The following is a 15,567-nucleotide window of genomic DNA, read 5'->3' as shown; positions in this document are numbered from 1 at the left end:
ATAGCAGGTAATGAAATAGCACAGTCAGGATCTCTGGTATTACTCAAAATGAAAGATTTAATTCTGATAACTTTGATGATGGCACTTGAATCAGAGATTATAAATGGTGACTGGTTGTGACATATAGATAGGATGAAATGAGCATCAGTAACATATCTCTATAGAAGTTGATTCTATATAAGATCGACTTTTTCATGTAGTAAATATAATAATTTTAAGCATCAATTCAAGTTTTTAAAGAAAAACTTAGACAAACCATGTACCATTTGTACATATACTTTTCAATATACTTCAATATGGAGTATAATATTAATCAATATATACAATGTAAGGAATGGAAAAGAACACATATTAAACATGAAAAAAAATTTGAGTTTCTGATATCATCTGGATATGGAACAGACCCAAAATTACAGATGGAACAGCTATTCTGGCGATTGGAGTCAGGGGACAGGGTTCCGGTCATTGTGAAGATTTGAGTTTTCATGTATTTATATACATTTCAGATATAACTATCACAGAAATACTATTATGAAAAATATCTCCACACAGACAGGTATATCAATAAAACTCTTTTGAGTTCGAGAAGCTCCCTATTCATTGTGTGTGGCCAAAACATATTCAATGTAAAAATTCTAAAACACAGCACTAATTTTATTTTTTTATGTTCTTCCCACTGAAAAAAGGGATTCATGTTCCTGACCCTGAGTCTGTAACTATTTTAGCATAGAAATGATGCTGTGTCAGTTTCCAGACCTAGACTATGAGAAATGTCTAATTTTTTTAATGTTCTTCATACTGAAAAGAGGGGTTCATGTTCCTAGCCCTGAATCTATAACAATTTTAGTATAGTTTACAGTAGAAATGATCCTGTATCAATTTCCAGACCCAGACCTTAAGAAATGGTGCCTATGTGTCTTGTCTTTTGGGATTCTCACTCTTGTGAAAGTCCATGTAGCTCATGGAATGGGCTGGAGAAGAACTGAGGTTCTCTGGCCCACAGCCCTGGCTGAGCTCCTACTTGGTTGCCAGCTCCAACAATCAGTCAAGAGATTGGACCACTTAAAAGTGAATGCTCCCTCCTCTAATTGAACCACTCCAGATGACACAACATGAAGTAGTGAGCTGTTCTGGAAGCATTATGTTGAAATTGCAGATCTGGGAGCAAAATAAGCAGCTGCTGTTGTTCAAAGTCACTTCATTTTGAGCGGCTTTGTTAAATAGCAACAGGTAACCAAAAGAGCAGAATAGGACTCTAACCATGAATACAGATGACAAAATTGATTTAGTTTCCATCATAGCAATGCCATATAGCATACATACTAACAAATAGAAGTCAAATAATCATATAGGAGGAAAAACTGTAAAAAAAAAAAACAAATTTTATCAGGGTAATATAAATTTTATCATAAAATTAATAAATGCACATATTGGGAAGACAATTCAGAGTACTAGAATATTTAGTATTTTATGTATTGAAAACCCTAAGTGTTGAAGAATCAGTTATTAAAATTTGGTTTACAGACATTGACTATGTATGATTTAATAATGTGATAATCAATAGCATGATCTTATATAAAAATACCTATTCTTAAAAACTGAAAAATCTAGATACTGTCCAATAGAACACTATCACATAGAATAGAAATACATTTTAAAAGGAACCATATTTACAAAACATTAAACCTATATGACATAGCACAGTCAAAAATAATGGCCATAATAAAAATAATAATAAGCTCAAGGCAAGCTATGTATTATTTATCAAAGGTAAGTAGCTGAGAGATTAACAGTTAACTAACCAAACAAGTCAAGTATTAAATAAAAATGTAAAATGAAAAAAAAAGGTAAAATGTTTTCATTTCTACAATGGAAACGTTTTTGAAACATTTTTAAAAATATATTGGATAACATTAAACAGACTGGGAAGGCTCATGGGACAGAAAATATACCATAATAAATATTTCAATAAAGAATAATTTTATAATACTAAAACTTGCCCACTTAATGTATTTCATTTTAAGGCACAGTTGCAGAACTATCTTATAACATAAAAATTTAACCATTTAACATTACTTCTTTCATAGGCACAGTTAGCTCTATATGAGTCAACGCTTACTCATCCAAATATGAGCTATACAGTTCAATTCACTGTATTCCTTGTTTATAATCTGCTTGTATAATATTTGTTAAATAATATAATCAGTGAAGCTATATTGTGGAATTAGCACAGGTTCAGTCCTTTTTACTTATTATAAATCCAAAGTACAAAAGTGATGTTTAAAAGGTGACACAAATATAAAATACCTTTATGGAAGAAACTGTATTAACTCAAAACTCTGCCTCCTTTATAATGAAAAATGTGTAGACTAGAATGATTATTCTATCTGCACCAGGGGCAGATCCAGCTAGGGCTGGAATTTTGCCACCTGATTCTACCTCTTGTATCTATTCTGCTTCATGAGAGATTCCTATATAGTAATGAAATATAAAATAAGGCATCATATGAAGAAAAGAATGAAAGAAAACTGTTTCCTTCATTTAATTTGTGTTGAAAATTAGAATTCTTCATTTTATCAAAGTACTTTTTCCAGCATTTTCTTGACTACCTGTTTCCTAAGCTTGTTGACGGATGATGCAATATCCAAAAGAAAGTTAACCTTTTCCAAAAAATATTAAGAAAAATATGTAGAAATTTCTTAACTCTACTACTTTTAATGTGTTTGACAATATTTTCATTTATGATACATAATGGATACAAGCTGAGTGTATTTTAGATTTCTAAAAAAAATTTTGCCATCTTATTTAGATCTAGTCATCTAAAACATTCTTCTATTTACATGGTTAAAAAAAAAGTCAGAGGTGTGTTTAATCTTAAAAGATTGTTTTAGCACTATGACCTAGTTTGCAATCTGCAAGATGGTCATAACAATAATAACAGTAAGTACTTAACCCATGTAAATGGAATTGCAGTACAAACTATACAAAATAAAGTATGTAAGTAATACATCTAAAATACTTGGTACCCAACAGGCATAAGAAAAAATGTTCAACATCACTTGTAATCAGGGAAATGCAAATCAAAACTACCATGAGATACCATCTCACACCAGTGAGAATGGCACTTATTAAAAAAAACTAGCAACAACAAATGTTGGCAAGGTTGTGGAGAAAAAGGAACTCTCCTGCACTGCTAGTGGGAGTGCAAACTGGTTCAACCACTATGAAGAGCTGGGTGGAGATTTCTTGAACTATTAAACATAGAGCTTCCATATGATCCAGCAATCCCACTCCTAGGTATTTACCCAAATGACACAGAAACAGTAATTCCAAAGGGCACCTGCACTCCTATGTTTATAGCAGCACTACATACAATAGCTAGGCTATGGAAGCAACCCAAATGCCCAAAAATAGATGACTGGATCAAGAAGATGTGGTACATATACACAATGGAATATTACTCAGCAATCAAAAAAGATAAACACATGCAGTTTGCAGCAACATGGATGGCACTGGAAGGGATCATGCTCAGCGAAATAAGCCAGAAAGAAAAAGAAAAATACCGGATGGTCTCACTCATAGCAGGAATTTAGAAAACCTAAATAAGAGACCAGGAAAAGACTAATCAATACAAAGTAAAAATCAAAAGCAACAAGCAATTATAAACCAGAGACACACTATGGAGCAGGGGGGAGGGAGGGGCAGGGAATGTAAGGACAAAAGTCAAAATAAGGGGGGAGGGGCAATTGTATGGGGAATATAACCAAACCAAAAATGCATACATTGTGCAAAGATGAAAAAATATGTAAGAATTATATAAAATAAAATATTTAAATAATAAAAAAATGAAATACTTGGTGCCCTGCCTGACATTTACCTACTAGTTAATGTTAGTTATTATTATAGAAATAGTAATTTTAGTTACAGGCCTAAACATGGTAATATTATTAAAATAGCAAAGCATGAAGTATTTTTTAAAATGACGTACTGAAAACACTGTATCTCTAAAAAGGTAATTCAGCCCAACATAGTTTCTTTTAGATATTAAAAACATTCATATTAATCATTTTAACTGTCAATATGTCAATATATATATATTTTTTTTTAAGATTTATTTATTTATACAAGCACTAGGTACAGTAAGAAGCGCAGGAGGATGAGAGAACTTACCAGAACCAGAGTGGAGAGCAGAACAGGCAGACTGACAAAGTACACTGCTGAGGGGAGCAGCGGGCAGCAGGAGAGGTCTGTGCACCATGTGGGACCCTCGCCGGTGGCCAGGGATCGAACAGGCGCTGCAGAGGCTGTGGGCAGCTTCGCAACCCAGTGCTCAACCGCTGCACCACCGGGGAGGCCCAATATATTTTTATTTTTTTTTTTTTTTTTTTTTCAGTAATAAGTAACTCAACTTTATTTTTTTTTTTTTATAGTATCCAAATGGTTTTATTTTTTTTTATTTTTTATTTTTTTATTTTTTTTAAATATTAAATTTTATTTTTATATTCCCCCATACAATTGCAAACGCCCCATTCTGACCCCAATCCTTCCCCTCCCGCCCCCCACCCCCCAAAAATTGTCTCTGGTTCATAGTTTTTTGTTGATTTTGATTTTCACTTTCTTATATTCATTTTCCTGGTCCCTTATTTAAGTTTTCTAGATTCCTGCTATGAGTGAGACCATCCGGTATTTTTCTTTTTCTTTTTGGCTTATTTCGCTGAGTATGATCCCTTCCAGTGCCATCCATGTTGCTGCAAATTGCATGTGTTTATCTTTTTTGAATGCTGAGTAATATTCCATGGTGTATATGTACCACATCTTCTTGATCCAGTCATCTATTTTTGGGCATTTGGGTTGTTTCCAAAGCTTAGCTATTGTAAACAGTGCTGCTATAAACATAGGAGTGCAGGTGCTCTTTGGAATTGATGTTTCTGTGTCCTTTGGGTAAATACCTAGGAGTGGAATTGCTGGATCATATGGAAGCTCTATGTTTAGTAGGTCCAGAAATCTCCACACAGCTCTCCATAGTGGTTGGACCAGTTTGCACTCCCACCAACAGTGCACAAGAGTTCCTTTTTCTCCACATCCTCGCCAACATTTGTTGTTGCTAGTTTTTTTAATATGTGCCATTCTCACTGGTGTGAGATGGTATCTCATGGTAGTTTTGATTTGCATTTCCCTGATTACAAGTGATGTTGAACATTTTTTCATATGTCTGTTGGCTATTTGCATTTCCTCTTCAGAGAAGTTTCTTTTAGCTCTTCTGCCCATTTTTTGACTGGATTATTTTCTTTGTTGTTGCTGAGTCTCATCAGCTCTTTGCAGATTTTTGTGATCAGTCCTTTATCATTAGTGTTGGGTGCAAAAATGTTCTCCCAGTTGGTGGGGTTTCTCTTTGTTTTTGTTATTGTCTCTTTTGCTGTGCAGAAGCTCTTTAATTTGATGTAGTCCCAGCTGTTTATCTTTCTCTTCACTATCACTGCTTTGGGTGATGTGTCTGTAAAGATGTCTTTGATGTGCAAATCCCGTAGTGTTTCGCCTATATTTCCTTCTATGTATTTTATGGTTTCAGGTCTTATGTCTAGTTCTTTAATCCATTTTGAGTTGATTTTTGTGTATGGTGTGAGGTAGTGGTCAAGCTTCATTCTTTTGCATGTAGCGACCCAGTTTTCCCAGCACCACTTATTGAACAAACTTTCTTTGCTCCAATGCATAGTCTTCGCTCCTTTGTCAAAGATTAGTTGACCATAAATCTGTGGGTTTATTTCTGGATTTTCTATTCGATTCCATTGGTCTGTATGTCTGTTCTTGTTCCAATACCATGCAGTTTTGATGATTATGGCTTTGTAGTATAGTTTGAAGTCTGGGAGTGTGATGCCTCCATTTCCTTCTTTTTTTTCAGTAGAGCTTTGGCTATTCGGGGTTTTTGGTGATTCCATATGAATTTCATCAATAATTGTTCTATTTCTTTGAAGAATGCCATTGAGATTTTGATTGGAATAGCATTGAATCTGTATATTGCTTTTGGTAGGATGGCCATTTTAATAATGTTTATTCTTCCAATCCATGAGCAGGGATGTCTTTCCATTTCTTTGTGTCTTCTTCTATTTCTTTAACAGTGTTTTATAGTTTTCTTTGTATAGGTCCTTTACCTCTTTTGTTAGATTTATTCCCAAATATTTGATTTTTTTGTTTCGATAATAAAAGGGGTGGTTTTTTTGATTTCTTCTTCTTCAGATTTATTGTTTGTGTATAGGAAGGCTACTGACTTTTGCGTGATGATTTTGTATCCTGCCACTTTACTGAATTGATTGATGAGTTGAATTAGTTTTTCTGTGGAGATTTTGGGGTTCTCTATGTATATTATCATATCATCTGCAAATAGTGATAGTTTGACTTCTTCTTTTCCTATTTGGATTCCTTGGATGTCTTTCTCTTGTCTTATTGCTCTGGCTAGGACTTCCAGTATTATATTGAAAAGCAGTGGTGAGAGTGGACATCCTTGTCTTGTTCCAGATCTTAATGGAATTGCTTTCAGCTTTTCACCATTGAGAATGATACTGGCTGTTGGCTTGTCATAGATGGCCTTTATGATGTTGAGGTATGTTCCTTGTATCCCAAGAATTTCAAGGGCTTTTATCATGAATGGGTGTTGCACTTTGTCGAAAGCTTTCTCAGCATCTATTGATATTATCATATGGTTTTTATATTTCTTTTTGTTGATGTGTTGGATAACGTTGATTGATTTTCGGATGTTAAACCATCCTTGTGCCCCTGGAATGAATCCAACTTGGTCGTGGTGAATTATCTTATGGATACATTGTTGGATTCTGATAGCTAAAATTTTATTGAGGATTTTTGCATCAGTGTTCATTAGGGAGATTGGCCTATAGTTTTCCTTTTTTGTGTTGTCCTTATTCGGTTTTGGTATTAGTGTAATATTGGCTTCATAGAACGTGTTTGGTATTGTCCCTTCCTTCTCAATTTTTTGGAAGAGTTTGTGAAGGATAGGCACTAATTCGTCTCTGAATGTTTGGTAGAATTCATTTGTAAATCCATCAGGTCCTGGGCTTTTGTTTTTGGGGAGGTTTTTAATTACCATTTCAATTTCGCTGCTTGTAATTGGCCTGTTTAGGTGTTCTATTTCTTCTTTATCTAGCGTTGGGTGATTGTAGAGTTGTAGGAATTTGTCCATCTCCTCTAGATTGTTGAACTTGTTTCCATATAACTGTTCATAGTAGTTACTGATTATTCTTTTGATTTCTGCTGTGTCCGTTGTGATTTCTCCTCTTTCATTTATGATTCTGTGTATTTGTGCTTTCTCCCTTTTTTCCTTTGTGAGCCTGGCTAGGGGTTTGTCTATTTTATTGAGTTTTTCGAAGAACCAGCTCTTGGTTTCATTGATCTTATGGATTGTTTTTTTAGTTTCAATTTCATTTATTTCTGCTTTGGTTTTTATTATTTCTTTTCTTCTACTGGTTCTGGGGTTTTTTTGTTGTTCTTTTTCTAGATCTTTGAGCTTCGAGATTAGGTTGTTTCTTTGAGTTCTTTCTTGTTTTTTGATGTGAGCTTCTATTGCTATATATTTTCCTCTTATTACTGCTTTTGCTGCATCCCATACATTTAGGATATTGGTGTCCTCCTTGTCATTCAATTCAAAGAATTTTTTAATTTCTTCTTTGATCTCCTCGTTAGTCCAGTGGTCTTCCAGTAGTGTGGCTTTTAATCTCCATGAGGTAGGATAGTTCCTTGCCTTCTTTTTATGATTTATTTCTAGTTTGATGCCTTCGTGGTCAGAAAAGATGGTTGGTACGATTTCAATCTTGGTGTATCTGTTGATGTTTGTCTTGTGCCCCAGTATGTGATCGATCCTGGAGAATGATCCGTGTGCGCTTGAGAAAAATGTGTACTCCGTTTTTTTTGGGTTTAGTGTTCTATAGATGTCTGTTAAGCCCAAATGCTCTAGGTCCTTATTTAGAGCTTTAGTTTCTTTACTTATTTTTTGTCTTGTTGATCTATCCATTGTTGATAGTGGTGTGTTGAAGTCTCCCACTACATATGTGTTTTCTCTGATGTCTGTTTTCAGAGAGGACAACAGTTGTCTGATATATTTTGGTGCTCTTTCGTTTGGTGAGTATATGTTAATGAGTGTTATTTCTTCTTGAAGTATTGTCCCCTTAATCATAATGTAGTGACCATTGGGGTCTCTTTTTATTTTTTTGAGTTTGAAGTCTGTTTTATCTGATAAAAGTATAGCTGTTCCTGCTTTCTTTTTTGGCCCATTTGCTTGTAGGATTGTTTTCCATCCTTTGACTTTGAGCCTATTTTTATCTTTTGTAGCTAAATGTGTTTCCTGGAGACAGCAAAAGGTTGGGTTTTGTTTCTTAATCCAGGCTGCAACTCTGTGTCTTTTTATTGAAGAGTTTAGTCCATTTACATTTAGAGTTAATATTGATATGTTAGCATCTGTATTTGCCATTATGTTTGTCTTTCCTTTGATTTTATTTATTTATTCTTTTAATAACTTTTTTTTTTTTTTTGGTCTTCTTTCGTTGTTATTCGTCCCTCTGAGGTTCTGGCTTTAGGATTCCTTGTAGTATTTTTTGGAGTGGGGGTTTAGTCGCAATGAAATTCCGGAGTTTCTCTTTGTCTGGGAAGGTCCATATTCTTTCTTCATGGAGGAAAGAGAGCTTTGCGGGATAGAGTATTCTTGGTTGGCATCTGTTTTCTTGGAGTCTGTTGACTATGTCCCTCCACTCTCTCCTTGCCCGTAGTGTTTCTTCAGAGAAGTCTGATGTCAGCCTGATTGGTTTTCCTTTGAATGTTATCTGTTTCTTCCCTCTTGTCAGCTTCATTATTTTTTCCTTGTCCTGGATTCTTGGGAGCTTTACTATTATGTGTCTTGCTGTGTTTTTCCTTTCGTCGTGGAAGTTTGGTGTTCTTCTTGCTTCTTGTATATCAATTTTCAGCTCCTTCTTCTCATTTGGGAAGTTCTCTTCAATTATATCCATGAATATTTTCTCTGTTCCTACATCTCTCTCCTCTCCTTCTGGAATTCCTATAACTCTTATATTTCCTTTCCTCATGGAGTCAGATAGTTCCCGAAGTCTTTCTTCATTCTTTTTCCTTCGTACTTCTCTTTCCTTTTCTGTTTTGGTTCTTTTTATTTCTGTGTCTTCAAGATTACTTATTCGTTCTTCCATTTCATCTATTCTGCTTTCATTGCTTTTCCCAGAGTTCTTTAGTTCCTCCATTAATTCTTTGATCTCCTGCATTTCTCTTACTTCCCTCTTTAGGGACTCAATTTCCTTCTTCTGATCTATCACTTTTTTAATCATGGCAATTTTAAATTCTCTTTCTGGAAGGCTCAGAAGTTCTTCCAAGTCGCTGTCGTTGCAATCTGGGGAGTGGTTTTCTTTTTGTGGTGTGCTTCTTTCCTGAGGAGTTTTTTAGGTTGCATGTGGTTCTTCTACTCCCTACTGTCTGTTTTCTAATTTGTCGTATGCGTTGGGACACTGTGTTGCTCGGACTGACTGACATCTTGGGTGAACTTCTCCGCTCCCCTCTGGCTCTTCCAGGAGCCATCTCTGTCTTCTGGGGGAGCTTTCTGCTGGTTTTAGGCAGTTTTTACTGAAGAAATGTCCCTGTTCTCAAATGGCGAAGCGGGATGCAGTCCCTGCGCCTCCGGTTTCAGGCACACTCTTCTGCGCACCCGGTCTGCCCCGGACGTGGGTGCCTGCTCCCTCTGTGGGCTCAGACTGCTGGTCGGAAGGGGCCTGGCGTGGAATAACTTCCCGGCTGGCCACTGGGTCCTCCAGAAACCTTCTGCCCTTTTCAAGCAGTCTTAAGAAATGCCCTGTTTTATAGGGTGTTAGTGAGTTTTTTTTTTTTCCTGGTCGCTAGGTGGCGCCAGAGATCTCTCCTATTGTCCTTGGGGGGTTGTTTTTCGCCTCCCCCCACCCCGTGGGACAGAGAACAGAGCGGGAATGGTAGGGTACACCTCAACAGCTTTGGGGTGCTGTGTCTGCCTTGTGCCCCACCGTTGTGGAGAAACCACGCCCCGAATTTTCGTGCCCCGGGTCTCAGTTCAAAGCCCTCAGTTCCAAGAAGCGGGCTGTAGCCCAGTTCAGTGGCGCGGGATTGGCGCCTTTTGCACCGCTCCCGTGCCTGGGCGCCTGGTTCCTGCTCACTCAGGGAGGGACCTTCACCTCAGTGAGGACCTCCGCGCGTCTCCCCGCAAGCCTAGGTCGCAGGCGCGGGGACCTGGGCAGCCAGGATCCAGGTCCGCGTTTTCTTTTCAAGCGTGCCAAGCGTGCCGCTTTCCCGCGCAGGCTTACCGGCAGCCCGGGCTGTGTGCGCTTCTCCCGGGGTCTTTGTTCTTCTCTAATGGCGCCCGGAGCCGTTCGCTCACCGCCGAGGCGGATCCTGCAGGGTTCGCCTCAGCTCCCGTTCACGGGGTGTGGTGGCTGCAATAGTTCCTTTCCACTCACAGTCCCGCTTGCTGCGTCGTTTGTTCTTGTGGGCCGTTTTGGTGTGTTGTTTCCTCCTCTCTGCCGGTGGGAGAGTGCTGCCTCTGTGGGCGGGGGAGGGGAGCAGGGTTCTGCGCTTTCCTCCCTTCTAGTCCTCTTTTATGGCCAGTTTCTTCTTCGGGCAGTTCGCTGGCGTCACCCGTTTATCTTCCGTGTCCCAGGTCTCACTGGGACCTGCCGCTTTTCCTCCCTATTCACTTTTTTTAATGGGAGATCTTACTCGCAGCGTCTCCTAGCCGCCATGTTGCTCCGCCCCCTCCCACTTATTCCCAATATATTTTTAAATGTTGTAAGATTTACAAAATTGAAATTTAGTGCAACTTACCACAAATATATATGTTATACTAAGCAAGGCAAAGTCTACATATATGCTCAACAACTCCTCATGAAATTTTAAAAACTCAAATTAAAAAATTAATTACCAGTGAGAGAATAATGAGTTCCATGAATTTAATTTAGTTTTTAACAAACGAAAATAAAATAATTTATATATATATATATATCTACCTACCTGGAGTAGGCAAACAATCTACTGTCCCAAAGATCATGATTCCCTCTAGGTCCAGAATGAAAGTAACAGGAATCTGTACCATCGAACATATTTAACCCATCTTCTGAATTTTTTGAAGCATGGCTATGTACCACATCCAAGAGGACTGTAATACCCATTGAGTGAGCTGTATCGACCAGTTCTTTCAGCTCTTCCGGAGTACCATAACGGCTAGAGATAAAGAACACAGCAAAAACAAGATTACACCATATTTAAAGTAAATCACCAGTTATTTACCGCATATTAATTATTTTACCAGCACAGTTCTAGACACTTTGAATTGGCCAATACAGCATGATAGAATGTTTAGACAGAGTTAAAATTGATTAATATTTGCTATTAAAAAATTTAATAGCCTTCAATGAAAAAACATTAATTTGAATCAGATTGTCAGATGCATATTTTTAGCTCAACAAAAATTCACATTTTAGAGAAAGGATATATACAGTACAACTCTGATTCTCTATACTCAGAGTTTCTGATTTCCATCACCAAGCCTAACTAGTCTAGGGATCCAGTTCAGTCCTGTTCACATCCTGGCAATCCTTTACAGTGTCAGTGGTTGGGACTGGGGGAATATCTTTGGAGTAGTTCATTGAATGTTCTTAGTGGCTTGAGTGAAGCCATCTCTCCTCATTTACTTATTATCTTACTGAAAATCCCTCAGGAACCAGTGGCATGTACATGTACAAAGTCTGTCATCATGCAAGCAGAAAAGATGGGTAGCTCACATGCATATGTGTTTGTGGCAAATACAGTTTTCAGAGCTGCATGACAGAAAACAAAAATCTCAATATTACAGTGTTTGTCAGCATCAACTTTCACTTTAAATAATCATCTTTGTGATTAATCTCTCACGATATCTGTTCCTCACTAGACTACATATTCCTTCAAGAATATGACTTACCACACTGCCCAATTTGGCTTCTTGCATGGCTTCAAAATTATGACAGTCTACCACTTTCTCTCCTTATTCTTCCCACCTACCATTTTATCCACTCATTGAACATGTTTAAAGACTAAAAACCCAAAAGTGTCATTCATTCATTCATTCATTCATTCATTTTTTCAACAGATACCTGTTAGGCTATGGAATGTGTGCCTTGAAATTTTCAATGCTCCAGGGATTCAAAAGTGAGCATAATCTATACCACTGCCTTTATGGAAATTACATTTAATTTGGGAGATAACAGATAAATAAACGAAATATGTAGAATCTCAGAGAGCAATAAATTCTCTAAAGAAAAATAAAACCAAGTCACACTAGAGTCTTAGGAAAAGTTTGAATATTTAAATACTTGAACAAGGACCTAAAAGAAGTAAGAAGCAAGGCATGTAAATATTTAAGGTAAAGAGCATTCAGAAAGATAGGATACTGGGGACAGAAATGAGCTAGGAACATTTAAAGAACAGCAAATACACTGAAGTAGTTGATGTAGAGTGACTGAGGAAGAGAGGAGCCCAGAAAGTCAAGTAAGATCCAGATCAAATGAGGCCATATGGACAATATGAGGTCTTTGGGGTTTTGGCTAAAATAAGAATGGATATAAATTATATTTCATTTTACCTTGAAGCTGCAAAGAAACTTGTGATTTGGTACCCAAAACTGGCATAGTAAGCATGCTCCATGATCGCCATCAACTGAATGCAGTTATATCCTATATAAGCAAAGGTTAGAGAGAGAGATTAAAAACTGCATTAAATAAAAAGAAATAAAAATCTATATGAACATAGCATCCTTGTTCTAAAGGCATTAAAGTTTGCAAAAAATCTAGGAGGTTGGATCATTTTGCAAAGTTCCATTACTTTAGTATCTTCTGCTTTTCTAACCTTTTAACACAAAATCAGTTAGTCCATAAGAGTTCATCTCCAACTAGCTATTTGAAATGCCTTCATTTTAACATGTAATAAATGATATGCAAATATACTCTTAATTTGACATTAGAATATTAAATATGACAATCTGCATATGCACTTGTAAAATTCATTGTGCAGATTATGAAAGATAAATAAAATAAACTGATTGCATGTCATACACTTTTTTTATTTCTCCTTTTTCTTTATATTTCAGTTTTTTCTGCAATATAAGCTATACCACCAAATCCATTTATCCACAGGTAACCTGTAGAGAACCAGCTTTAATGTTCCCATTTTCCACTACTTCTTGCACCTATAAAATCATTCCAAAGTTGCATGTATACACATCTGTATATGCACAAACACCTTCCTTTCTCCCTCTGAAATGATTTGCTCCAACAATAAATGTAGTAATTTGAAAAGGTAGGTATTGTAGTTTCCTAAATCTATAACACTTAAAAACATTTACTAATGCATTTTAATATAAGCAAATAAATAAAAGGAAACTTTGGTTTAAAAACAAACTTAAAAAATCAGGTTTGTCTTCTTTCCAGTATAACTTGGTAAAATGTTCACATGTGATTTGATTGCTTTAAAAGTTATATTTCTGTTATATACATCATAAAGGACATATATGACAAGCCAACAGCCAGTATCATTCTCAATGGTGAAAAGCTGAAAGAATTTCCATTAAGATCTGGAACAAGACAAGTATGTCCACTCTCACCACTGCTTTTCAATATAATACTGGAAGTCCTAGCCAGAGCAATAAGATAAGAGAAAGACATACAAGGAATCCAAATAGGAAAAGAAGAAGTCAAACTATCACTATTTGCAGATGATATGATGATATATATATAGAGAACCCCAAAAACTCCACAGAAAAACTAATTCAACTCATCAATCAGTTCAGTAAAGTGGCAGGATACAAAATCAACATGCAAAAGCCAGTAGCCTTCCTATACACAAACAATAAATCTGAAGAAGAAGAAATCAAAAAAACCATCCCTTTTATTATCAAAAGAAAAAAAAATTCAAATACTTGGGAATAAATCTAACAAAAGAGATAAAGGACCTATACAAAGAAAACTAAAAAACACTGTTAAAATAAATAGAAGAAGACACAAAGAAATGGAAAGACATCTCCTGCTCATGGATTGGAAGAATAAACATTATTAAAATGGCCATCCTACCAAAAGCAATATACAGATTCAGTGCTAGTCCAATAAAAAATTTCAATGTCATTCTTCAAGGAAATAGAACAATTATTGATGAAATCCATATGGAATCACCAAAAAACCCCAAATAGCCAAAGCAGTTCTGAAAAAAAAAAAAAAAAAAAGAAGGGAATGGAGGCATCACACTCCCAGACTTCAAACTACACTACAAAGCCATAATCATCAAAACTGCATGGTAGTGGAACAAGAACAGACATATAGACCAATGGAATTGAATAGAAAATCCAGAAATAAACCCACAGATTTAGGGTCAACTAATCTTTGACAAAGGAGCAAAGAATATGCATTGGAGCAAAGAAAGTTTGTTCAATAAATGGTGCTGGGAAAACTGTGTTGCTACATGCAAAAGAATGAAGCTTGACTACTACCTCACACCATACACAAAAACCAACTCAAAATGGATTAAAGAACTAGACATAAGACCTGAAACCATAAAATACATAAAAGGAAATATAGGCGAAACACTATTTGATATGCACATCAAAGACATCTTTACAGACCCATCACCCAAAGCAGTGATAGTGAAGGCAAAGATAAACAGCTGGGAGTACATCAAATTAAAGAGCTTCTGCACAGCAAAAGAGACAATAACAAAAACAAAGAGAAACCCACTGACTGGGAGAACATTTTTGCACACAACATTAATGATAAAGGACTGATCACAAAAATCTACAAAGAGCTGATGAGACTCAACAAAAACAAAGAAAATTATTCAGTTAAAAAATGGGCAGAAGAGCTAAAAAGAAACTTCTCTGAAGAGGAAATGCAAATGGCCAACAGGCATATGAAAAAATGTTCAACATCACTTTTAATCAGGGAAATGCAAATCAAAACTACCATGAGATACCATCTTACACCAGTGAGAATGGCACATATTTAAAAAACTAGCAACAACAAATGTTGACGAAGTTGTGGAGAAAAAGGAACTCTCCTGCACTGTTGGTGGGAATGCAAACTGGTCCAACCACTATGGAGAGCTGTGTGGAGATTTCTGGACCTACTAAACATAGAGCTTCCATATGATCCAGCAATTCCACTCCTAGTATTTACCCAAATGACACAGAAACATCAATTCCAAAGAGCACCTGCACCCCTATGTTTATAGCAGCACTATTTACAACAGCTAAGCTTTGGAAACAACCCAAATGCCCAAAAATAGATGACTGGATCAAGAAGATGTGGTACATATACACCATGGAATATTACTCAGCATTCAAAAAAGATAAACACATGCAATTTGCAGCAACATGGATGGGGCTGGAAGGGATCATGCTCAGAGAAATAAGCCAGAAAGAAAAAGAAAAATACCAGATGGTCTCACTCATAGCAGGAACCTAGAAAATTAAATAAGGGACCAGGAAAATGAATAACTATAAGAAAGTGAAAATCAAAATCA

The 15,567-nt window shown here is 36.4% G+C and overlaps 1 protein-coding gene across 2 annotated transcripts in view; it reads right to left on the bottom strand.

Annotated features, from left to right (window-relative positions):
* The window catches only part of GBE1 (1,4-alpha-glucan branching enzyme 1), a 255,028-nt gene that overhangs the window by 122,486 nt on the left and 116,975 nt on the right, over positions 1-15,567 (bottom strand). For both annotated transcript variants that reach the window (XM_037525699.2, XM_054700702.1), the window contains exons 6-7: positions 12,644-12,734; positions 11,038-11,247 (exon numbers count right to left, since the gene is read on the bottom strand). In XM_037525699.2, the coding sequence (XP_037381596.1) occupies positions 11,038-11,247; positions 12,644-12,734 (301 nt within the window). The remainder of the gene's footprint in view (positions 1-11,037; positions 11,248-12,643; positions 12,735-15,567) is intronic.

The sequence above is a fragment of the Talpa occidentalis genome, unplaced genomic scaffold, assembly GCF_014898055.3.
Source record: "Talpa occidentalis isolate TD23 unplaced genomic scaffold, MPIMG_talOcc4v2.1 talOcc4.4, whole genome shotgun sequence".
Taxonomy (NCBI): domain Eukaryota; kingdom Metazoa; phylum Chordata; class Mammalia; order Eulipotyphla; family Talpidae; genus Talpa; species Talpa occidentalis.
Note: the sequence above shows the minus strand (reverse complement) of the source record. Positions and strands in the feature narration are given on the sequence as shown.